The following is a 14,804-nucleotide window of genomic DNA, read 5'->3' on the forward strand; positions in this document are numbered from 1 at the left end:
TGTGAACCAATAAGCACAATATTCCGAGTCCTCTGTCATCCATGGTACCAGAGTCTAAGGATATTTGGTCAATGCAGGCACTTGATTACAATGATCCAGGGCAGGGAGAATGCGTGATGAGCCGTATGTGAAATACATCAGTTCCAGGGTGTGATTGGAAATCCTTTCTCATATCAATGTGCTTTCCCTGAAGCACTTCAAACCCCTGTTTGGTCTGTCCCACCCCCACCCCCACCCCATGCTATCCCTCAGTTGAAAATATTTTTACCAAAATATGTGTTGACATGATTTTTTCATCCTACTGAAGGGATTTTGAGAGAAGGGGAAGGTCGTGTGGCTTATGTATTTTCTTCTTACCATATTGAACATGCTGACTGTATCAAGCCTGTTAAAGAAGCTATTGTATAGATAAAAACTTTTATATCATTCTGCATAGCCTTATAGAACATGTAAATATGGATCACACAATGAATAAATGTTATGCTATAGAAGATATTTTGTACTACATAGTTTCCTAAGTTGTACAGATATTCTGTCGTGTATATACTTGTATGACTGTGATTCCAAGTTTAGCGCTGCCAGATATTTACAAACGACGTTATTTTCTAACAGTGCTGTGAGCATTTCTCAGAGGGATTAAAGAAGCTGACAGCCAGAGGAAATGGAGTTCTGCTAGGAAAGAAGAATCAGTCAATACATTATCCCTACCCTCTGTGATGGTTTGCAACTGCCTTATCTATGTGCATATTCCATGAACTTGGCAAATGAAGCAGGATTTGGGGGCACTTTAGTCATTGGAAAAATAAATGTAAGTGAAGATGTTACCAAGAAAATGAACATATGGGAAAATACCTATATTTTTAAAGTAAAAAAAAGAGAAAATTACAGTATCTTGTTTGGTAAAAGACACAAATGAATCCCATTCCAGTCCCTCCTCCGAGTATTCTGTACAGAAGTAATTTTATATTTTACAACTAAGAGTTTTCATATCAATAGAAAAGCAGATGAAAATGTGAAAAGGAACTGCAATAAAAGCGAACTTCAGTAAACCGCTGTCTATGGTGGGTCTTTGCATGTACAAAATGTGTTGCATTCAAACAATGACAATAAATTAGAGTACAAAGCTTGGAGGCCAGTTGTATTTAATGGATGCTTTTGCTTTGCTAAGACATTTTAATTATCCCAGCATACCACAATTCGCAGCATAGCTATTCTCCCATTAAATCTGGTCATTGTCTAATCTCTCTCACAACCCAGTTTTACTCTTGCATGTGATTGTCTGTTGCCTGATATGAAGTGATATTGAAAATAGAAATGACAGAAGTACCTTTTGAAATGGGAACTTCACCTTCCCCTGCCCCATTTAGATACTACCGGGATGTGCAGGCATATAAAATTCTAAGATGCATCAGTTCTTATTAACCATCATGTGGAGTATACCGCCATAGAAATTCTTCATATCCTCGACCCTGCTTCTTGCCATGGTATCTTGGTCTCAGACAGAGAGTTGACCGGTTCTGAGGCACGTTAGTGATATTGTAGTTCCCATGATGCTTCCCATGAACACAATGGAAACACGGAGAAATGCTGCAGTAGGTGCCTTATTCCAATGCTTTTCTGTTTCCCTCTCCTGTCTGACACCCTATTTCCCACGCAGGCTGGTGTGACAAGGGAGTGCCCAGCTTTGACACCAACTCTTCAAATAACAAACAAAAATTAAAGCAAAAGCCCACCACCCAAGGTTGGGGCAAATAATGGAGTGACTTCAGTGATTTGTTTCATTACGTTTGTCTCGTAAGTTGTTTTGCTATGAATAGTTTGCCCAGCTCTAAGGCCAATAACCGTGTAGGCCCTGCCAGCACCTGCAGCAGAACCACTGCTATCAAAAGTCCTGGCAGCTCCACAGACCCCCAAAGAGACAGATGGTTGGGAAGGGTGTAAGGAACAGCCTGTTAACCTTGGGTACTTGGGCAGATGGGTCTCTTTGGCAACCTGAAGGCCTGTGTCCTTACAGCCGTGCCGGCTTTGCTCTGCAATCTAACTGGGCCCAGGCCAACCAGAGTGATATGCAGTATTGGCCTGTGAATAGGAACGTGAACCGCAGCTGCTGAGATGGAGCATACTGGTGATGTGGAGCCATTGGGCTCCAGGGAGTGAAAAGCAGCTGGTCTAGGTCTATAGCAGCATTTCGTGTAATGCAATAGCTGTGCTCTGCAAATAGGCTCCAGATCACTTCCGTGCCTGCCAGTAGTGCCTTGAGCCCCCTAATGAGAGTGGGGCGGCACTGTACAGGCACCTAGATAGAGATAGCCTCTGCCCTGAAGAGCTTGCTATCTAATAGACAAGACGGACAAGGCAGGAAAGAACAGGCATAGAGAAGGAAAGTGACTGACCCAAGGCCACCCAGCAGATCAGTGTCAGAGCTGGGAACAGAAATGAGGTCTCCTGATTCCCAGTCTTGTGCCCTATCCACTGGGCAACACTACCTCAAAATACCTTCCAATACTTTGGGATAAAGAGCCTGCAGGTCACCAGAGCTACAACAGAGCCAGCATAGGCTGGAGACCCCAGGCCTTGCCTTGCTCTGTAGCCTGAAACATACTGTAACTATTTTGTATGCATTTTGCCTTGCTCTGTCCTTGGTTTTAGTGTAAACACATCAATAAACTGCAGAGGAGGAGTTTTCCAGAGAATTTGGCAAGGAGCAATGGGAACATGCTGATGCGAAGTTCAATATTAATCTTTTGCAAAATGAGTGGGATATTTTTAAGGGAAAGCCGGAAGAAATTTGAATAATGTTTCCATGGTCCGCGGCAAGCCCTTGCTATTGCAGTGAAATCTAATGGCTGGAATTCAGTAGACATGCCTGCTGCATCAGCATCAAAATGTGCTGCCCTGTTCAGAAACAACTCATAAATAGTGCTGTCCCCTGATCCCGCTCGGTCACAACAGAAACACTCTAGAAGAGGTAGTGGCAGCATCTCTGCTTGAATTGGAAGGGTTTTTAGCAGTTAGCACAGGAGTTTTAGAAAAGGTCTTTTATTGTACAGGATATTTTGTTAAAATCTGGGAGAAATGATACCATGGGGTTTTAATTAACCAGGACACTAGTTGAACTCGGTGTGTTTATTCTCCCTGCCCGCTGGCTCCTCCAAGCCCTGTTAAATTAAAACTACTTTAAAAAGAGGGCAGTTGGGGGAGGTAGGTGGGAGGAAAAGTTAGTCAGCTGTGGCACATTCCAGTCAGAAGCTCTGACTTAAGGATGCTCAGAAAAGACAATGGATGTGTCTGGCCTGGGTCTTATCCTAGCGCTCGTCGCTGAAGCAGCTGCGTGCCTACAAGGGGCCCGGCGGTCCCACCTCTCAGGTGGGATTGTGCTGTGGTGCGATTACAGGTGGGATTGCTTTTTGCACAAGAAGGGAGAGAAGCATTAACCTGAGGCAACGGCTGCCCGCTGAAACTAGACACACTCTAACTGGAAATAAGAGGCGGATTTGTAACAGTGAGTTGAATTACCCACCAGAATCGCTCCCCAGGGATTTGCGGTGACGGCCTCCATCATTTTCAGTCTTTGTCGCGGCTCTTTCTAACGCAGTCCCAGGTGACTGGGCTCCATGCAGGGATCGCTGGTTGAGGGTCTGTGGCCCGTGTTATGCAGGAGGCCAGGGGGGATGTTCAGAATGGATCAGCGGGTTTACGAAGACAGTGCACAGATGTGCTTCTTTGCCCAGCCTCATGCTTGTTCTCCCAAGGAAAGCCAGAAGGAGAAGCAGCAGCTGTAACTTTTGATAACATAGTTTTAAAGCTTTTGTTAGGGTGACAGCGTTAACGTTTTTCCGTTTGGGATTTTCAGGCGCCATGACTGAACCGCAGAGTCCCCCCGAGCCACTGGCTGCCGGGGAGAGCCTTGGCGAAATAGGTGGCACTTTCAAGGTACAAAAGCGATGGCCAGTAACAGACTAACCCTGCGTATTGCTCCAGCTCACCCTTGAAACATACCCGGCGCCGGAGTGGACTCGCTCGCTGACGCGGAGGGCTGCAGCTTGCCTGGGAGCCGGCGAGCGGCCTGGAGCCTTCCGGCGCCGCCGTGTTATCGCTTGACCCAGTGCGGCGCTAACCCTGTTCCCTGCGTGCCAGAGCGGTTCTGATGCGTCACTACTGGTACCTCTGCCAGGCAGGCTGCTGGAAAGCGGAGATGCTTTCCGCAGGGTCTCTCGATCCCCAAGCCTCTCCGGGTAACCCGTTCGCGGTTGCAGCTGCTTAGCTTTTATTATCTGGCTGGCAAAGAAAGCAGGTTCTATAGCCCCGCCGAGTTTTGCTAGATTTGCCTGAAGCGTAATTCTGTTGAAGTGGAGTGGTGGTAAAGTCCCTGATGATAAATGCAAATGCGACCTCGCCCGTCGGGGTTTCTGCTGCGTGTGTAGGAGGGCTGTGAATAAGGAACATCAGCTCAGCCCTTCAGCTCCTGTGGGGTGCTGCATTTCCTTTCTCCGTCTTGCACCGTGCGAAGGAAGAGGGCAGCGTCCGGTCCCCGTGGCGTCCACTAGGTGCTAGCGCAATGGGTCGGTGTTGTACCTGGGGAAACGTACAGGGTCTCCAGAGGGAGTGCGGGGTGCCGGAGAAAGAGGCACATTATAGAATCATAGACTCTCAGGGTTGGAAGGGACCTCAGGAGGTCACCTAGTCCAACCCCCTGCTCAAAGCAGGACCAATCCCCAATTTTTGCCCCAGATCCCTAAATGGCCCCCTCAAGGACTGAACTCACAACCCTTGATGGGCTTGCGCTCGGTAGCCCTCAGTGTAATGTCAGAAGCAGTCGTTACCCATCCTTTGAGACAAAGACCCCACTTGCCACAGGGAATCGGCCGCTTACTAGCAGTCTGCGGCCTCCCCCGCTTCTGCAGGGGCAGGCGCGCTCCCCCCAGCTGGAGGACACGGGTGACCAGCACCATGCTCTGCTGCTGTTCTCGGCCAGGGAAGCTGGGAGAGAGGAATAGACCCATGAGACCGTTTGGGCCCTGGGACTCACCTTCACTGCAACAGCGTTCGGGCGACGGGAGGCCGAATGGCTTTCCCTGGGCTCACACTGCGCCGGGGCCTAGATTTCTGCTAATTGCCGGCAGCTTGGGCTGGAAAGAGGCTCCTGGGAAAGGAAGGAGCTGGCACATTTGGGGTGAGCCCTGTTGGGTTCTCAGTCCGTGGGCCCTTTTCCTGCGGGGACTCCTTTCTCCAAGGTCCGTCCGATCTTTCGCACCAAGGCTTCAGTGACGCCCAAAGTGAAACTCCCTGGCAGCTGCCCATTTGCCAGGTAGAGAGTGTGCGGACCCGCCTGTTCGGGAATGGTTCCACTGCAGAGGCCTCTAACTCAGCCTCCGACTCTGAAATTCAGGGTTCCCGAAGCCCCCAAGGCTCCGTCTGAATTTGTTACCGAATCCCAACCCTGTGGAGTTTTGTTGGGTTTGAGGTTTGGCTGCCGCTCAGCCCCGCAGACCCCGGGTGAAAATTAAACCCATTCCGGGCTAGTCAGGGTTACTGAGCCAGGTAACAAGCTCATGGACCCAGAGAGAGTGATGCGTAGGAAACTGTTTACAATGAACCCGCCCCTGGGGCAGGAACCCGCAGAGCAGAGCAGAGTCCCAGGTGAACGGTTGGAGTGAGCGGAGTGGATCTTGGGTCTTGCATTTGAATCGATGACCCTGAAGCCAGGCATGGGCTCGGCGGGCGGTGTTTCAGCCAAGCAGCGATGAGCTATCGCGCCCTGTTGCGTTCAACAGACGCTCCGTGGCCAGTGCTTGGCTATTAAGCTCAAACCAGAGCCATCCCTCTCGCCGGAGATCGGCGATGCCGGAGCTCGCCCTCCCTGCAGATGCCGTTGGTGGGTTGGGACGAGCCGTCGACGGGGGTGGACGGAACCAGAGCGCTCGCAGGGCAGCCCAGCGACCGCGCAGCGCGACTCGTCGGGCTCCAGCGAGCCGGGGCGGCTCGACGGGCCGGCGGGGGAGCGAGCGGTTTGCGGCAGAGCCCGGGACGCCAGGCTCAGCTGTAAGGAGACTGGCGAGCAAGCAAAGGCAGAACTGGGCGATTTAGTCACCCAGCCTGCGCGGCTGCTCTTTGTGTTTGAAGTGTGCGTGTGTGTGTCCAGCTGAGTTATCACCAGCGCCAGGCCTGGCTTTCTGGAAGCGAAGTGCCCGGGGTCCCCCACGGGTGCCGGAGCAGGGGGAGCAGACTGGCTGAGCAGTGGCCTGAAGGGCAGGTGCTGGGACTCCTCCTTCCGCCTCCACCCGCCCATCGGGGCTTGTCTCTGCCGGCGGGGCCGGGGGTCCAGCTCCCCTTCCCGGCTCGGGCCAGGCCGCCGCAGTGCAGGGCTGAGAGCGTCCCCTCTCCTTTCAGATCACCGTCTTCGAGCTGGAGAACTTCCAGGGCAAGAAGCGAGAGCTGACAGAGGAAACGCCGAACGTGACCGAGGAAGCTCTGGAGAAAGTGGGATCGATCCAGGTAGAATCAGGCCCGTAAGTACAGAGAGCGGACGGGTGAGCCCCCCAGAGGGCGGCGGGCCGTGCCCTTCCAATGCAGGAGGGGAGAGGGCCAGGGCCCCCCGGCAAAGAAGGAGGATGAGTTTCTTGCTAACAGGGCCCTTGTTCCGCACCCTTGAGACGAGTCTGGGAAACGCAAACCCGGTGCTGGGAGTGCAGGGACCGGGCAGCCCCAGGCGGCAGGAGGCTGGAGGCTGGAGGCTGGGCTGTGAAGTGAAGACTCGCCCCCAGACCTGTGCGAGGGGCTGACCCTAGGAGGCAGGGATCCCGGGCCCTTGTGGGGTGCTCGGCTCGTTAAATTCCATCCCTCTCCGAGGCTGCCCGCAGCAGCTGCTGCCGGGGAACCCCCCGCCCGGTGGGGGGACGGGGTTTGCTACACGCCCTCTGAAAAACCCGGCCGGTCCGGTCCGGTCCGGGCCAGCAGCCGGAGCGGAGGCAGGGCGGGGAGCCCCGGAGTGGGAGTCCCCACGCCCTGGTGTGAGAGCCGCCCCCGCGCTGACCGGCCTCTCCCTGCAGGTGGCTGGGCTTCCAACGCCAGGCCTTCTGCGGGGAGCAGTTCGTGCTGGAGAGGGGGGCCTACCCGCGCTGGGACTCCTGGTCCAGCAGCCACAGCAGCGACCGTCTGATGTCCATCCGCCCCCTGCGGATTGTGAGTGGGGCCGGCGCGGAGCTGGGGGGCAGCCCCAGAGAACCCCTTTAAGGGGAGCCAGAGGCGTGGGACCCCCGTGCGGGGCGGGGGCAGCGGGGGTGCACAGCAGAGGCTCAGGATGGGGGTTATCCTGAGCCTGGAGCCCCACGTGGCTCAGTGAGATGCTTTTCCTGTGGGCCCTGCCCTGGAGGAGACCCGCGCCCCCGGGCTATTAACCCCCCCTCCCTTCTCAGCCCCCACCACGGAGCCTGGGGCAGGAGCCCCCATTTCCGGACTCCATTCCCCTGCATAGCTCGGCCCTGAGCAAGCTCGGGGGGCTGGGGCCTGCCTCTCCCCAGCTGGAAGGGCGGGGGCCCTTCGCTCCGCCGCGTTTCTTTGGCCGTCGGCAGCTTTGTTCCCGGCCCCTGTCGCCAAGCGGAGCCGGGGATCTGCCGAGGTAGCACCGGGCTGGTCTGGATCCCACCGCGGCGCTCCCAGCCCAGAAACAAGCCCTGGCGTCTGCCAGGCCACCCGTGCCCCCTGCTCCGTCCAGTCGGTGTGGCTGGGCGTGGAGGCACTTCCCGCCCTCGACAGCTGGGGCAAGCGGGGCCGCGGGGGCCTTCAGCCTCCCCCAGGGAGATCGCCACAAGGTGGGCAAGCGGGGCTGGCGTGGCCGGCTTCTCCACAGCAGGGGCTGCGGCCGGTCCCTGGGGCGGGGCTGGGTGGCAGGGCAGCGGGAGAGCCGCTTGCTGGATGTCTCCACTGCAGGACAGCGGCGAGCACCAAATCCACCTCTTTGAAAACGCCGGTTACAACGGGAGGAAGATGGAGATTGTAGACGACGACGTGCCGAGCCTCTGGGCTCACGGGTTCCAGGACCGGGTGGCCAGCGTCAAAGCACTGAAGGGAACGTAAGGGCAGAGACCCCCGGGGCAGCCGCCGAAGCGCCGCTCTTACCCTCCCGCCGAGCCGGCGCTGGATGTACACACACTAGGGGACACTGCCCCAGAGAAGTGACGTGCTAATTACAGACAGGAGGCGGCGGGTGGTGGGGGGCCGGGGCCAGGAACACAGGGTTACATAGACTAGCGCAGGTTTCAATTAATAGCAAAATAAAGACCTGCCAGCCCTGTCCCAGGGGCTTGTGGTGCCTGATACAAACTGTATCCAACTCAGTGAGCAGGGGTGAAAACTCTTCCCTAACTCTGAGCAAGCCATCAACCAAACCACCCGCACCAAAGAGAGACAGGAGCAGAATGTGCCCCCTTTGCCCAGGTCTGGCAGCCTTCAGGGCCCGGAGCTGGCCGGTCAGTGATGGCCCGGAGGCTGGACAGAGCAGCTCCTTGGGGGCATGGGCTACACCCAGGCTTTGCACGGCAGTAACTGCCTGGGGGATGTTCTAGGGTGGGCGCAGAGATACAGATCCCAGGTGCCCAGAGCTCTTTCCCCGTCCCTGGGGGAGGGGTCGCACAGCTTTGTCTTTGTTTCTGAGTTGGCGGTGGGTGCCCCAGCTATGGGGCCAAGAGCCTGAACAAACCGATGGAAGAAGGAAAGCAGGGCTGCGTGCCTGGGGCAGGGGACTTTCCTGGCTGGGCTTGCCCTGGAGGCTAGGATCATGATTCAGTGCTGGTCTGTTCTCAGGTATTTTCACCTTGGACACCCAGACTTTGGCTGCAACATTTCAGCCCTTCCCCATCCCCGGCCTCCTGGCCCTGCCAGACCAGGGTCAGGGCGAGTGAGAACTCCTCACTTTGGGGGGGGGGGTACATTCCACTGGTGTCCCTAGGCTGTTGTGGGGAGGGGGGGTGTCACTTCCTGACCTGCTGATGCCTGCCCTGGGAAAGGGAAGTCCCTATGGTTCTGGTCCATGTGGGTGGGTAGGGGTTGGGGGCTGCTGCCCGTTCTCTGTGCCCTGCTGGTTCCTGGGGCATAACACACACACCTGACCTCCCCCAGACCTCCTGCCCCTTCCTTGCTGGGCATGCCACCATTCCCTCCTGGAGCTTTGGGCATCTGCCATTTTGTGCTTGCTGTGGCCTTATTTAGCAGCTGCACCGTGACACCCTTCCCCCGCCCCCAGCAGGGGTGCACAGGACAGCAGGAGGCCTGAGCAGAGCCGTGCTGATGGGGGAATGGCCCTTGGCCTCCAACTCTGCTGGGGCAGCAGCAGGTTGACACAGCCTTTCTGTGGCTGCAAAGAGCAGCCTGCCCCGCCGGGTGGGGGAGAGAAGGACCTGGGACTTGTATTGGAGGTCCCTGCATGAGTTCGGGGGCAGCCTCCCCCTGGGCCTGATCTCTCTCCCTGCCGTCGTCGCTGGAATGAGAAATGGCTCCAGCCCATCTGGGAATTATGCTTATGCCTTTAATTATCCCCTGGCATGAGCCGCAGACAGGTTCCCAGGGATGACAACTCTTGCTGTTGAGCACCAGGTCCATGCAGCTTTGTTGTCCCCCGGGGCGCCAGGCTGGCTCCAAGTGGCTCGGGCAGCCAGGGAAAGGCCCGACTGACTCAGGAAAGCAGAAGGTGCGAAGGCAAGGCATGTGCTGCCAGGCCCTGGGTGGGCAGTATGGCGTCTTGGGGGGCAGGACCAGGGCATGGTGCTGAGGTGCCCCCCCCCGCACTTTGCGACATGGGGTGAAATAGAGGGCTGGCCCGACTGGCACCTAGGGTACAGCGGTAGTGCTGGAGGGAGGCGACATCATCTATCCCTGTGACGACTTCCCCCGTCGCTACCACTGAGCCTGTTCCAGCCCCCGTTAGCCTGGCTTGGCCAGGCCAGGCAGGTCCCACGCTGCCCAGAAACTGTTCATGTAACCAGTTAGGCCCTTGGTGTCCTTGGGCCCACGGCGGGGGCTGGAGCAGCACCAGCTCCGTGGCCAGGTACAGCACAGCCATGGGGGAGGCACCGGGCGTGCATGTGAAGCAGCGACGCTATGGCTGGGAGCCAGGGCTGCCCCCTCTGTGCCAGCCAGCCCCCGCTGGGGAGCTTGCCTGGAGCTCCCGTCTGATGTGCTGAGGGTTGTCTCCCTCTCCCGCAGGTGGGTGGGCTACGAATACCCTGGCTATCGAGGCCGCCAGTACGTCTTTGAGAGGGGCGAATACCAGCACTGGAATGACTGGGACGCCAACCAGCCCCAGATCCAGTCTGTGCGCCGCGTCCGGGACCAGCAGTGGCACAAACATGGCTGCTTTGAGACCAGCTGAAGGGGACGCCGGCGTCTTGTGCATCCACGGCCGGGGAAGAGGAGGATGACGTGATTTATAACTCGCCGTGTTTGTGTCAAATCTTCTCAATAAAGCTCAGAGCTGGAGGCTGCTGTGGCCTGGCTTGTCCCAGTGTTGTGTTCACAAGTCGGCCGCTGGGCTAGGGCTGTGTCCTGCAGGCAGGCGCCAATGCTGCAGCTCTGAGGGCTGCCCTCCTTTCCTCCTGGCATCGCACAGGGGTTCCCAGCCTGGAGGGGGCATGACCACCCTGCCCGAGTGGGACGGGGGCCTGGCTAGATGTGAGGGAGGCCCAGGATGGGAAAGGCTGAGAAGTGCTGAGCGCTGCCTTCTCCCCCACGCGTACGGGCCCCACATCACAGGCTGAGCTCTCACCTCGATGGTGAGCTTGGCCTACATGGGCTTCCACGAGCAGATGGCCTGACATGTCCTGCTGCTGCTAGCGCAGTGTGGGAGGTACCTGCGGCCCCAGACAAATCCCTGGTGTGTGTTCCCCATCACTCCACAGCATGAACCCCCAACCAGCATTGCCCCCCAATGCCCCTGATGCCAACTAAGCTGAGGCCTCCATGACACCCTAAGGAGGGGCAGAGCAGCTGTCTGGGCGGCTAGACTCTTCAGCAGCAGACTGTGCCCAACAAGAAGCTATGGAACAAAAGGGAGAAAAGAACAAGCGTGCAAGTTGTTACATATAAACTGCAGCGTTCCAAAAATAACACACCTTAAGCTGCCGCTTTGCAGAGCTCACGCTGCCTGCATGCAAAACGAGATGGCAACCCGAGTGCCTGCTCCTGGGGAATGTATCATGGGCACCTCCTCACAGCTACTGGAACGTTGCTTTGTATGTGATATCAGAGAGAGGGGTTTCTGCAAAACCGCAGCCTAAAGAGAAACAGGATTGCAAAGGTCATAGCAGACACCCCTGCATTTGCCTTTTGGTCTCGCCCTCAGGGAAGGCCAGTTGTGTTAGCACAGCCCCTGAGTACAGAACAATGCTGAATTATTTGAGTGACTATAAATCAGGATGCCGTTGCTGTGGCAGCTCATAGAGCGACCACGCTGGGGAGGGGGCAGCCAAAGTGGTGGAGATGGGAACGCGGGCGGTTTGCGGAGCTCAGTTACTGGCTGTCAGCCGAGGTACCTGGCTGCAGAGAAGGGGGCGGTGCAAGAACTGCAATTTCCCCACATTTCAGTCACAGCTACTTGCATTACAAATGATCCCAGGCTGTTTTAGGATCTGACTGCCTCTCTCAAGCCACTTGGCTTGCGTGGACTGCATGGGGAACTCTAAGTGGGACAGTTGACCAGTGTCGAGATGTTACGCTGTGAGCACCATGTGGCATTACACCCCATATTCTTCATAGAGCTAGTGTTATAATATGATTATGGCATAACTAAGATGTATTTTATGCAAGATGGGTCATGTGAGGTGTCCTTGGAAAGGTTGATTTACTGACTACGATTATCCTATGTGTATGCATGTATCATTTTTGTATCTGAAGTTAGAAATACTGTCCTTGTAACTACTACAAATGCGTTTACACTTGGGGAACGCTCACTACACAGAGTGCAATCAGTCTAGATTGCTGGTTGGAAGGGCCATTAAGGAAAACAACAGGTCTTTGACGATGCTAATCTCCCACTTTCCTGGAAAACCTTCTTGGGGATGCTGCAAATGGCCTTTGCATTATGGCTGCAAGATCATGTGAGCAAGTCACCTGATACTGGACTCCATGAATAATGCTAGTACTTTGCCACTGATCAGTGGTGGGAACCACACTGGAAGACAAAGGATTCCCGCCATATGTAAAACCTATTTAAGGCAGGGGAGTGATATAATCAGGGTTTGTTCTTCACTGAATCCTCGACCAAGATGAGTGCTGTAAACATCTAAGAAACAAAAACTTGTTTTTTTCCTCTAAAACCAGTTTGTGGAATTCATAACTGGAAGGGGATTTGTGCATATCTTCCGCCACATTGAGGGAGGGGGCGAATGTCATGAGCTTACACTGTATAGTTCTTTGTGCAGTGCAAGACGATACAATTTTGGGTTTACACCCCGTGGGGGGGGGGTGCTCTTGAGTGCTGGGCAATTTCTTAGCTGGGGCTTTCCATGCAGAGCTGATTTCAGAGTCTGTGTGTTCCTGTGTGCTGGGAAAGTGCAGTCTGAAGTCTGAGGGAGGGCTTGGCTGGCCTGCTTCAGCAGTACAGTGTAAAGGGAGCCTAGGCTGGTGGGTCAGGCGTGCTCAGTGATACCCCAGTTCCAAGTAGCACCCTGGGGGGAACCCGTCACACACAGGCAGCCAGCACCTGCAGGGAAAGCCCTCAAAAGGAATTCGCAGCAGGGTCTTGCCCCCGCCCATCAGAGCAGGGAGCGCCCTTTGGAGAGACATGCGTCCGGCTGGCTGGCGGCAGAGTCCCTCAGAAGGAGAGAGGGGATGGCGGAGTGGGTACTTTCCCCTAAGATGTGGCGCAGGCCCGAGATTCATCTCTTTTCTAGCAGCTGGGCGGCTCAGTGCACTGGCAGTGGGAGGAGGAGCCTTTCACCCGAGTCTGCCCAAGGCAGAGCCACCCGAAATGGTAACGTATCAAGGGCTGTTCTGGTTCCTCCGAAATGGGCAATTTCACTGGCGCTAAAGGTTGCCAGGCAACAGCCTCACCTGGCAGAGCTCTTCACCCCATGGTTCCTGCCTGACAAGAGGATGGGTAAAGCCCGAGAGATGCTGAGCAACCTCGATGCTCACTGAGTGCAACGTGGCACCTTGCAGCATCGCATCCGTGACCACCCTAGCATGGAAATGACGAGCGCCATGCGGGACGCCATGTGGCACTGTCACTAACTCACCCAGGCTTGGTTTAACCACAGCGGCCCCTCTCTAGCAGGAGGGCACTTCTCCTCTGCCTGCCAGGAGACCCATGGGTCCTGTGCAAAGCAGATTCTCTCTGGGGGCCCCAGATTGCATTGACCAGACCCAGGCTACAGCAATGTGACTCGCTCGGGGGCTGGGGGAAGCTGCATTCATGTCAGAGACCCAAAGGAGGAAGAGGTTTCATACAGAGCCGGTAACAATTCCACGGGTCTGCTGGTCACCTGCCTTCACTGCTTAGGTTGTTCCCAAGTTCTTAGCTCTGAGTTTGCATGAGGACCTGCTATACTAAATAAGCAGATTGATCTCCTGCGCCTGAGAGAAACAGGAAAGAAAATTACTGTCTTGCGCCCTTGTGGAGATGAAGGGAGACCACACGGCAGAAAGAGGTGAGAATGAGACTGTGTACAAAAAGTGTTGCAGCACAGAACTCTGCTACGATATCAGTGCCTTTATCCTGCATTTCTTTCCTCCCTGTGCTTAATTTGTGCCAGGGCTGAGCCCCAGTGCCTCTAAGTCTGGCAGTTCAGGGCCCCGGCGCCTCCGGGCTTGCTGCACCAGTTACAAAAGCAAAAGAATTGCTTGATCCCTGACACCTTTCTTTAAAAATTAAGCCCTGCTTCTTCCCCATTTCTTATTCCCCACGTAGTTGACTGTCAATGGCATGAGCCATTAAATGGATGGTCAAAAATGACCTGTCTAGGCCAGGGAATGTCTTGCTAGCCCAGGCAGTTCATAAGTTACTAGATATTTAAACCACACCACTCTGGTTCCCATCCACCATCACGCCCCACCTGAGTTTAGTGGCAATACCACTGAGAATATTGGCTGCTGTGCAAACCCTCTGAGAGCCTTCCTGCCCACTTCTCATGTGGCATAAAGGGCGGCACTGAGCTCCTACGATAGGAATTTTTCTCACTGGGTGGCTATAGCACATGGGGCAGGGACCTGACTCTTTTCTTGCTCATCACAGTCTTAGCTGGCATAACGCCGTCAACTTCAACTCAGTCACATTGGTGACAGAAAGGGGATTCAGGTTGTTGGTTTCTTGTTGGAATCCCTGAGAAGTTTCTGTTCCCAGCACGGACACTTCTTTGTTTGCTCACTAGTGACTTGTATCCAAACAAAGATCAACATCGGAAAGGCAGCTTTCCTGCCAGCCCTTCCAGGATGACATGTTCATGCAATTGCTGGTCTCTGCCTTTGTTCAGGGGCGCTCGCATGGATGTGTTTCAGGTTTATTTCCACTGATACATCACCTTGGCTCCACGCAGAGGTGCTGAGCTTTGGGAGTTGCTAGGCTGTAGTCAGAGGCTCAAAAAGGAGTTGACAGAGAAAAAGAAGATCGCGTTACCCAGCATGAGGCATAGTTACGATGCTTCCTAGGCTGGTTAGTTAAAAGAAGTGTTTGGTTTTTTCTAAAAGAAATCATCTCTAATTTTGCATCCACTGCCCCTCTGCCGGTGCACCCTGTCCAGTGGCATTCCAAGGAGCAGCTGTTGGACTATACTTTGCTATAAGGCCTTCAGTCCTGAAGAATCCAACGGGTTTCA

The 14,804-nt window shown here is 55.1% G+C and overlaps 1 protein-coding gene across 2 annotated transcripts; it reads left to right on the plus strand.

Annotated features, from left to right (window-relative positions):
* The first annotated feature begins 3,543 nt into the window (after positions 1-3,543).
* On the plus strand, positions 3,544-10,477 carry CRYBB3 (crystallin beta B3). 2 transcript variants are annotated; one of them, XM_038373442.2, is made up of 5 exons: positions 3,544-3,933; positions 6,391-6,509; positions 7,050-7,182; positions 7,930-8,072; positions 10,201-10,477. In XM_038373442.2, exons 1-5 carry the CDS (start codon positions 3,859-3,861, stop codon positions 10,364-10,366), a joined length of 636 nt encoding a protein of 211 aa, XP_038229370.1. In that variant the 5' UTR covers positions 3,544-3,858; the 3' UTR covers positions 10,367-10,477. The 2 variants fall into 2 exon arrangements, with proteins under 2 accessions (XP_038229370.1, XP_038229372.1); XM_038373444.2 differs by lacking the exon at positions 3,544-3,933 and adding an exon at positions 5,852-5,875.
* The last annotated feature ends 4,327 nt before the right edge of the window (positions 10,478-14,804 follow it).

This window comes from Dermochelys coriacea, chromosome 15 (assembly GCF_009764565.3).
Source record: "Dermochelys coriacea isolate rDerCor1 chromosome 15, rDerCor1.pri.v4, whole genome shotgun sequence".
NCBI classification, from domain to species: domain Eukaryota; kingdom Metazoa; phylum Chordata; order Testudines; family Dermochelyidae; genus Dermochelys; species Dermochelys coriacea.

Bases quoted from the DNA above. Each gene is read 5' to 3' on its own strand.
- CRYBB3 (XM_038373442.2), top strand. From the start codon at position 3,859: ATGACTGAACCGCAGAGTCCCCCCGAGCCACTGGCTGCCGGGGAGAGC. The intron at 7,183-7,929 runs GTGAGTGGGGCC...TCTCCACTGCAG, and splicing joins CCATCCGCCCCCTGCGGATT to GACAGCGGCGAGCACCAAAT. The intron at 8,073-10,200 runs GTAAGGGCAGAG...CCTCTCCCGCAG, and splicing joins GTCAAAGCACTGAAGGGAAC to GTGGGTGGGCTACGAATACC.